We start from the raw sequence: 9,822 nt of genomic DNA, 5'->3' as shown, positions 1-9,822 counted from the left end.
AAAACGGAAATTTACACCGCTCAATCAGACACTTACCAAAAAGGGAGCTGTGAGAATAAGCCAAAATTAATTGCCATATGAATACCGATAAACTTTGTATCCACAAGTCTAATATAACACAAACTAATCCAAGTCTTTGCTAAGTACAGTCAAACATCTTAACCACATGACTATAGTGTTTCATTTGAAGCTTTAGCTTCCAGCTTCTGAAAGCAATTTCCATTGCTTTAATCAATTTAAACGAACTTAATTATAGGTAATTACTTCCGAAACTGATGTGCATATTGAGCTTGTCTTTCTACTCGATGGAACTTAACCCGCAGTGGTTCAGTCAGTGCATTTAATTGGGTCCACCTGAGCATAACAGCGCGCCGCGAAACTCAATATTTGCCCAATTAATTTGCCCATCGAGGCTCCAAGTAGTTCAAACGACAAATGTCTGCAGCCTGTGCAATTGGTTCAAAGGCAACCGAAAATGATGAAGCCGTCACTTCCAATCACAGATATTATTAATTTATCCATAATGGCAACTATGTTAAACATTTGTATTACGGCAAAAGGCTATTTGCATTTTAAAGTAAAAATATTAACTGGTTTTGGCAGTGATTCGTCCCCTAATGACGGCTCCCTTTGGGGCCGACTCCTGGTGCAACACACGTACTCGTAAACAAGCTTGTAGTTCTGCAATCGGAACTGCACTCCCACGGCCAATTTCGTCATGAAAAATTAAAGATAACATAAATGCGGCTCGCCTGGCACGCCATGGACTTTGACTGGGCTCGAAGCGAGGCGGGGCGTGGAAGCGAAGCGACGAGGGCTGCAGCTGTGGGGAGCGGAGCGGAGTGGAGTAGCGCACCGGCGAAATGCCGTGCCAGGACATCAATGTCTGGGCTCTGGCGTGCTATTTGAATTGAACAAGTGTCAGCGTCGAGGGGAAACAGCGTCGAAGCTGTCGTTCTGCCGCCCGTGGCCCCCGCCTCTCAGATGTTGTTGTACAGCATTTGCATGTCCCGCCAGTCCAACTACGGCGCGGCGCGACGCTCTCAAAACTCAAAATATTAACACTTTAACGCCAAGTTTTTTATCCGGCTGCCGGAAACAGACAACACAACACACACAAACACAACAGCTCATGGCGGTGCACAGACTTATATAGACACACACAGGCATACATACACAGGCATACACACACAGACACAACACAAATACTGAGCCCTCGGCGGCGGCGTCGGCAAAACGCCATGTTGGATTATTCAGCTCGACGCCATTTCGCGTCACAATGCGCGCTATGCGCCGCCATCATTGCACTCGACAGCAAACGGCACGGCACACGGCAGCAGCAACAGCTATGACTATGACTATGACTATGACTACGGCTCTAGCTTCAGCTACAACAACGTTAGTGGCCCACCCGGCGGATGAAGTTGCAATTCAAAGTCATAAACACGTGGAGCGTGGGCGCAAAGTCTCAGCTAAGCCGCGAAGCAGGCGCTGCCACTGTCAGTGGCAGCAGCAGCAGCAGCAGCAGTAGCGGCAAAGGCAAAGGCAACAGCAACGGCACTTCCGGCCCAGAGATTCCTAGCCTGGCCCTTTTTTCCACACCATTTTGTTGCTGCCTCTGTGCTGGTTGTCTCCGCGATAGACAGAGGGTATCAGAGGGGGCATATTAGATGCAATACATTTAGTCGCAGTGAGTGTGAGTATTCCCAGATAACTCAACCATAAATGCAAGTCAATAAGATTTCACTTTAACGGCAGTATCTACCAGAGATTTGTTGCACTGTAGAACGCCCCTGAAAAATCGCGCATCCATTACAGCAGTACAAATACTGCAAGTTCCCCCATTGAAATGGATAGTGTTGTTCCAGATATCGGGTAACGTGAGGTCGAACCCCTCTTGGCTGTACGTGAGTCCTGGCCGTTATTTTTCGGTTGGCACTGTTCGTTTTTCATTTGCATGCAAAATTCAAACATCAGCATAAAAATGCAATTTTTATTGCGCAACATTTCTCAATGCCCGCTGCAAATATTTTCGCGGGCTTTATTATATTTTTGTTTTTTCCATGGTTTTGTTTCGCTATGCTCTGCTCTGTTCTGTTCTGTCCTGCTCTGTTCTGTTCTTTTTAGTTCCTTTTTCGTCTTACCATTGTTGTTTGTTCTGGTTCGGCTTGTTGCCGCCGCGTCGGCTGCCTCCGGCTGCTGGCCATATATTTGTTTTCCCTTTTTTATTTCGGGCCCGCGGCATACACACCGATCTGCCAGCCACCCGCAGGTTTATTATGAGCTGCACTTTATGAAAATGCAGTTGCCATCCCGCTGTCGTTAGAGTTGCCACTGCCACTGCCACTGCTACGGCCTGGACGAAGGCGCGTAGCGGGGGCAACCTCGAGTCGGCGGCCGCGCTTCGAGTACATTGCAAATATTTTATTATTGCACAATTTCGCCAACTTATCCCGCTCGCATGTGAATGCGAGGACGCGGTTGGGGCTGGGGCTGGGACCGGGGCTGGGGAGTAGCAGCTCCTGGTAGCCGCAAGGCTTCAGGAAGGATGCAAGCCACCTAAAATAATATTTCGTTGCTGTTTCTGTTTCTGTTGCTGCTGTGTTGTTTGTTTCTGTTTGTCGGTTCGTTTAGTTGAAATTACGTTTTGTATGCCACTGAATTTCATAGCAGCAGCAGCAGCAGCAGCACCAGCAGTAGAAGCAGCAACAACAACAACAACTACAACTTGAGCCGAAAAACTTGCTTTCGGTTGTTATTATTCTTGCGTTTACTCCCGGCAAATTTGCCGTGTGCCGCCTTTCGCCTGCTCTTGGTCCGGTTCCTTCCTCTGCTCCTGCTCCTCTGCTCCGACTCTGAGTACGGGTCCTGGTGTTGTTGTTATGGACACCACTCTTCCCTTTTCCCACTTAACGTTTTGCCCTGGCCCGGCTGTATTCCGTTACGCCACCCACGATCCACAATCCACCGAACACCATCACCATCACCACCACCACCAATACCAACCGCACCTCTGCCTCTTCTGCCTCGGCTGCCTCTGCTGCTGTTTTGGTTTTGCTTTTTTCGTGCTGTTTTTCCAACATTTTAACTTCCGCTCAATTTACCTTTAGGCCAAGTAATTTAAAAGCTGACGTGTTTGTACAACTACAATTTCGACTCATGTTGCCGTTGTTTTTGCCTGCCTCTGCCTCTGCTGCTGCCGTCGCCGTTGCCATTGCCGTTGCTGTTGGCATTGCCTGTGTTGAGCACTTCCTGGTGTGGATTTTTGCTAGGTTTGGCTCTTGTTCTGGTTCTTGGTTCTTGGTTTTTGGCTCTTGGATTTCATTCTGGCTCTGACTCTGGCTCTGACTCTGCTTCGTCTTTTTTCCATTTTGTTTGAGTTGTTTTTCTTTCGGTCAAAATATTAAAAATGAAGCAGGAGCGAAAACTTGCTACTGCTACTGCTTTGGCATATATTTTGTTTATTTGCCCTCCGTTTGACTTGTGCTCGAGTCAAGTTTTGATGTGGCCGATGATGGGTCTCAAAGTCAAAATATCCCAAAAGCTGTTAAAACTGTTTACCCCGGCTAATAGCTGGCCGAGGTGGGGACAGTGGACGGGGGGATTGATGATGAGAGTGGGGGGACAAGGACGAGGACGAGGCGGAAGCTAGCTGAAGGTAAATATTAATTAAAGTCGATAGTAAATGGCCGAAAAACGTTTTACCCACTTTGCTGTTTTTCTTTCTCGCTTATCCTGTTCCTGTTTTCTTTTCTGTCGCTCTGTCCCCACCCGTCCCATTGTCCTCCTGTCCTCCTGTGCTCCTGTCCACCGTTTAACATGTGAGCACGCAATTTCCTTGATTGGCAACGCAGCGCAGCGCAGAGGAGCGCAACGCTCGACACTGAAGTTGAATGATGGAAAGCCCGCTACTAAGCTGTCGGCGGCGCCTCTGAGGGATATGCATAACGTATCAAAAGTGTAGTCTACTTTTTGGGGTCGCAGTGCATTAAGAACGCACTCCCACTGCACCCTCTCTGCCTATATATGTATGTGTATGTGTGTGCGGGTGTCTGTATGTGCTTGTGTGTGTGTTGCTTTGCATGAGCAGTCAACGGCATTGTTTGTGTTAAGCCCGGACCAGTCGAGCAGCCTCCACGACCAACCCAACCGAATTCGCCTGCCAGGCAAACCAACGAGTCTGTTAGCCAAGCCGCAGGCAGCAGGCAAAGCTGAAGCTGCAGCCACGCTGGGGGCTGGAGCTGGATGTGAGAGGGGACTCGGGTCTGGACCACAGGCAGAGCAGCCTGCTGCTGCTGCTGCATTTAGTGAAGTATTGTTTCTGCTAGATTAATCCTGTTTTAATTAAATATACACGCTGCCAGCACAGAGCCAACAAGAACGTCGACTCTGGCGAACGAAAAAATTAAAACGAAGAATTCAGACGCCCGCAAAAACTCCAACTCTATCTCCATCTCATCGCTCTCTGCATCTCTCTCTCTCTCTCTCTGTACATATCCCATATTCCGTATTTCGTATCCCGTATATCCTGCTGTCTGCATACCGACTGCGGCTCCCGCATCGACTTGTGACGTCATGCAAATGTGTGAGCTTGATGCTGCGGCGCCACTCGGAATGACAAAGTGACTTGACTGACTGGCGTAATGTTTGAGTGCAGGACGAGAGTGCAGCAGCAGTAGCAGCAGCAGCAGCGGCAGCACATGAATGAGCGCATTCGACCTCGGTTTATTTATTTATATTTTCATTTTTTTTCACTTTTTCCCAACTGCTGTTGCTGGTGCTGATGCTTCTGCAGTTTGTTTTCCTTCTCCTTTCAAGAAAAACACTTTTTCTCACGCTGCACAGCACGGAGCTTGGAGCTCAGAGCTCAGAGTAGTACTAGGGGTCCGTCCGTCCGTTCGTCCGTCCGCCCGACGTTCGTTTGTAATTTCTGTAGTAAATTAAAAATGCTGCGGTATTTTTTTAAGTGCTCTACACAGAAACAGCTCGGCTCAGTTCATCTCTGGCAGGTTGTTGTGCTGCAGCGTGGGCTTTGTCATGCATGCTGGATGCCTTGCCATGCCTTGCCTTGTCTTGCCTTCCCTGGCACAAGTATTAAGACGAATCCTGAGATCTGGCTCGAGAGTGCGCCACAAGTTTTTAAGTTAATGAGCTGAAAGTTCTTTTGCATAAGGCGGCAACGTCTTCTTGTTGGAGAGAGCCTCAGAAGAAGAGTTTTTCCGAGCACTCCATCGGATGGAATGGTTTGGTGGTGGCTGAGCCGAAGAAGCTGCCTAAAAGGATGCGGCTCAATTATGAGCATTTTTCAAAATAGTTCAGGTATCCAGCTTAATAAGCCTCACCATACAAGCCCCAAAACTTATTATGCTGCTGTGCTGCTGTGCCACTTGAACTATTCCAACATCTCTTTGGCGAGCTGCCGGCAGGTTCAGGCTTCATTACAACATACTTACTTGCTCGCGTTGCTCCTTCAGGATAACCTGTAGCTAATCAGGGAACACCACTCCAGCCACTCAAGACAATCCAGACACTCTGGCCACAACCTCAACCGTCAGACGCCAGCCCCCAACACCCAGCCCCCATCCGCAGCCAACAGCTCCGACGTTATTAAGTTTGTCCTTCGCTTCGAGTGCCGTCTTCGAGTAGGGTGCTTCATAAGCGGCTGCCGTCAGACAATCTTAACATTTTGTTGTTTGTTCGCGTTCGCGTTCGCGCATTTGTTCTGCTGTAGTTGCCGTTGCAGTTGCAGTTGCTGCTGGCTGCTGGCTGCTTCTACTATATATGCTGCTGCGTGGCATGCAATTTCGCTCCATTAAATACGACGCATACTTAACTGTATAAGTAAACTTCACTTCACTCCCAGTTGGGTTTGTTCCCGCGCTCCATCTCTTCCATCGCTTCGATGCCCCACCTCTCGGTGTACAAGTACAACTGCACAAGTGTGTGTAAACATATCCACGCACTCTCAGCGGGGGCGACTCGAGGGCGTGGCGTACACAAGTGTCCATTAAATTTTGTCATTAATTTTCGTTTGTCCCCTTTCCAGAAGCGGCGACTCCTTGCACGGAGCTACTTTGCCGCCCGCTGCTCTGCTCTGGGATTCTGCCCCTTCCAGTTTGCTTTTTCATCATTTTACGAGTATTTATTTGCCGAGCAATATATAAATTAAGCAGTAAATGGAATGATATGCCATCGTCTGCTGCTACTGCTGCTGCTGCTGCTGTCGCTGGCTTTGCCTTTGCCTTTGCCTTTGTAATTATTTCCTTATGAATTCAAATTGCAAAGGCCACGTCAATGGTGATTGCAACTTTTGGTTCTTTCTGGCCTGTGTCTGTGTCCGTGTCTGTTTCAGTGTGTGGCAGCCCGATAAGATACATTTATTTTTGACCAGAGAATACGAGCAGATGAAAATTTTTACGCCCAAATGCACACCTGACGTGGTATCGTATTACTTTACCGGATGCGCTTCGAATGCAGTTTCTGTCTTAGCTACGGTTTGTTTACGTCGGTCTGGATTTGAGGCATTTTCTAAAAATAAATAACCAATAAGCTTGCGGCAAGTATTTATTTATAAATCTCGTTTATTAGTTCAATTTGCTGTTAGGTATAATCGATGCACTCGACTGCAATAAAAATCAGAAACACAAATCTATATGCTGTTGCCAAATCTAACACAAAACACACAGCAAAAAATGAACAAAAAACACACAAGAAAACAAGAAACAAATTCCGTGCGAGAGCTGAAATGGAAAACATTTTGCCGCAGTGCTGGGTAATGGACCATGAGATACCCTGCAACAATTGCCAAACAATTGAGAACAATCAAAAATGCATAGAGAAAGTTTCAGCAGTAATGTTTTATGGTGTTTCTTCCACTTGCTCCCAATCCTCATTTGGGACCAGTTGAGGAAGCCGAAACTGGAGCCAAACTTCTGCTCCTTTTGCTGCTACTGCTACTGCCACTGGGACTGGGACCCTGCCCCCCAAACTTTCCCCAGCCGGACATGTTTCTTCTAACCCAATGAACAGCAGTGATCGTTTGGCAGTTGCTGCAAATAAAGTGGTTTAATATTTGCTAAATAATTTATTGGCTGGGTCATTGCTCGAGTTTTGTGTGATCTTGGAGCAGCTACGCTCTGGCTCACGTACAGGTCCACAGAACACATTCACCTCGATTTATGCCCTTTGGCATTGGGCATGCCCGTACAAGTGAAAAATCGCCATGAAAATGGCAAGCGCTTGGCCATGTAATAACCAAAATTGATAACAATCAATATGACCATATGACGGCATGGCTGCTGCTGCTGCTGCCGCTGCTGTTGTAGGCCCTCACCCCTTCCCATGATTCTCACACATGCACGGAGCAACGGCCACTGAGCAACAATGTCCGCCATGTTGGTGGCATTTAACCTGTCGTTGACAGGACCGCCCCTGGCAGCCCCCGTCTACCCTACCGACGACTTATATCGCACCGACCGTAAGCGCAAAGTGCACGCATTGAGTTTTGATTGCAGCCCCCCACCGCCTACACACCGCCCCCAAAAAATGCTGGCAGCAACTTAGTTTATTTGAGAATGCACTTAAAATTTAATTTAAATGTAAATTTGTGCAACGAAATGTTTTTGTGTCGAAAAAAAAATGTTTATGTAAACAGTGTAAGGGCAGGGAACAGGGGACTGGGACAGGGACAGGGGCAGAAGGTGCAGCAACAACTGCACACGGCGGCGACAATAGCGTTGAAAAAAGTGGAATAGAATGCAAATGCAAATATTGGCAGCAACAGAAAAAGCAACAGCAACACACCCACGAGGAGTGGTGCGGTGGGGTTGGTGAAAAAGTGTGTAAGCTGCCGTCGCACTGCCTGCCCGTCGGAGTGCGAACAGAAATGAGAGGAATTTATATGCAGATGTGGCAGCATTTTGCACCCTATTCCATAGCGTTGCCACCGCCATCTCGCCATGGCCAATGCTGGCAACATCAACATTCACCAGCAGCAGCAGCAGCAGTGGCAGCAGCAGCAGTGGAAGCAGCAGTGGCAGCAGTGGAAGCTCTGTCGCATGTGCATTCATTTGCAGGTTTTGGCAGCGAGCTTGGCGTGCGTGAAATTTAATAAAGCTTAAGACCGCGCTGGCTGTCCGCTCTTCGAACGCTTGCCTCCAGGGCCCCCAGCGACACAGTTGGTGTTGATGTTTATTAAATTTCGTTAAATTATGTAATCTTTGAGCGGATCTGCTGGGAAGCGGAAAGCGGCAGCACTGGCAAATGCAATTCGGAACAACTTAAAAAGCAAACGCACCCGCAATAAAAATGTCTTCCACTCTGCCCTGTCATCCATTTCCGCTGCAACTGCAGTTGTCTGTGTGTGTCTGGTGTCTGTGTGTGTGTGTCTGTACACTGTGCAGTGCACGTGTATGAGTACCCGCATCTGTGAGCACCCCTGCAGCGCTGTTTTCACATTGTTGCTTCACACTAATCTTCTGTCAATGCAATGCCAGGATGAGGATGAAAGCGACAACAGCTTGCAAAGGGAGTTGGCTAGGGGTTGCCCTCCAACCTCTACACTGCACCCTGCATCCACCCACTATCCCTATCCCACACCTCCCCCCACACAGCTGCATAGCTTCAAAGACCAAAAAGTACAGACCGCAGCCGCAAACGTTTCAATGTTGGGAGCCCAGACCCTGCCCAGACTCGGAGCATAGTTGCAGCTGGAAGCGTGAGAGGGAATCGGTCTCAACCTCCAACAGGCAGATTGCTCTGTGTTCGGGGCGAATCTCTGGTTTTGTCTTTAAGTGTAAAAACATTTTGCTTTCGGGCAAGCAATACCAATCCCAATGCCGTTCGGATGCCGCTGCCTCTTGGCTGTAGCAGCATGTTGTCGCCAATGTAAGAGCGTGTCACCAGCTCTGGACCGCCGATGCAGTCAAGTGCATGTGTCCCTGGCTGTCCGGGTGTGGGTGTGGATCTGGGTTTCGGTTTGGGATGTGTGGTGGGATGTTTGGATACGTGTGTGTTACCAGCTTGTTGGTTGTTGTGCTGTCAGTGCGGTTAATGCTTTTAGCCGCTGCCCAGACGGGGGCGGAGGCCCAGAGTCTCAGCCCCACCACTCGATTGGCATCTTGTGGAGTTGGGAATCGGGTTTCGTGCTCGGCCTCGGGCCAGAACTAAAACTAATGCAATATTCTTATTATTTGGTTTGCCTTGTTTGCTCTATTTTATTTCTATTTTTATTTAATTTGCTTTTGATTTTGTTTCTGTTTCTTTCTTCCTTTCGTTGTGCTTTTGGCCTTGTTTATTGGCACAACATGCAGCTGCTGCAACAATTTGTCTTGCCTCTGCCACTGTTTCTGCCACTGCCTCTGCCTTTGGCCATCGTGTGTGTGTTGGTGCTTTCCCCCTTTAGTTTGTTTGTTTGTTTATTTGTGTCTCTGCCTTACACCACTCTGCTTCTGATTCTGATTCTACTTCTGTTTCTGCTATTGTTTTGTTTAATGTAATTGCTTTAACGCTCGTGTTTCGGTAGCAGGAGGGGTAGCCCTTGGAATATTTTTTAATATTTCAGCAGCAGACGCCATTTATCTTGACCGCAGAACGGACAAGTGTCCGGGGGCAGGCAGCGACAGGGGCAGCGGCAGCAGCGGCAACCGACTCCCTGGTTAGCGGAGTGCCTGACTCTGGCAAATTAATTTCCTATTAGCGCACTCTGACAAATTAAAACCGCAGAGTCAACAGCCTGACAGGTTCTACATTTAAATACGAGTAAGCCTCTGCCCGACAGAACGGGCCAAATCAATGGCAGTTAGCAGGGGCCACAAATTATAT

At 48.2% G+C, this 9,822-nt stretch overlaps 1 protein-coding gene across 1 annotated transcript; it reads left to right on the top strand.

Moving 5' to 3' along the window:
* Positions 1 to 863: 863 nt before the first annotated feature.
* On the top strand, positions 864 to 7,025 carry LOC111073755. The gene is given in 7 exon segments (XM_041596372.1): positions 864 to 885; positions 888 to 956; positions 959 to 1,035; positions 1,037 to 1,111; positions 1,171 to 1,389; positions 1,391 to 1,499; positions 6,904 to 7,025. Coding segments are annotated over 7 exon segments (693 nt in total).
* The last annotated feature ends 2,797 nt before the right edge of the window (positions 7,026 to 9,822 follow it).

Source organism: Drosophila obscura, unplaced genomic scaffold, assembly GCF_018151105.1.
Source record: "Drosophila obscura isolate BZ-5 IFL unplaced genomic scaffold, ASM1815110v1 contig_150, whole genome shotgun sequence".
Lineage (NCBI taxonomy): Eukaryota > Metazoa > Arthropoda > Insecta > Diptera > Drosophilidae > Drosophila > Drosophila obscura.
This window is presented reverse-complemented; position numbering and strand designations above follow the sequence as displayed.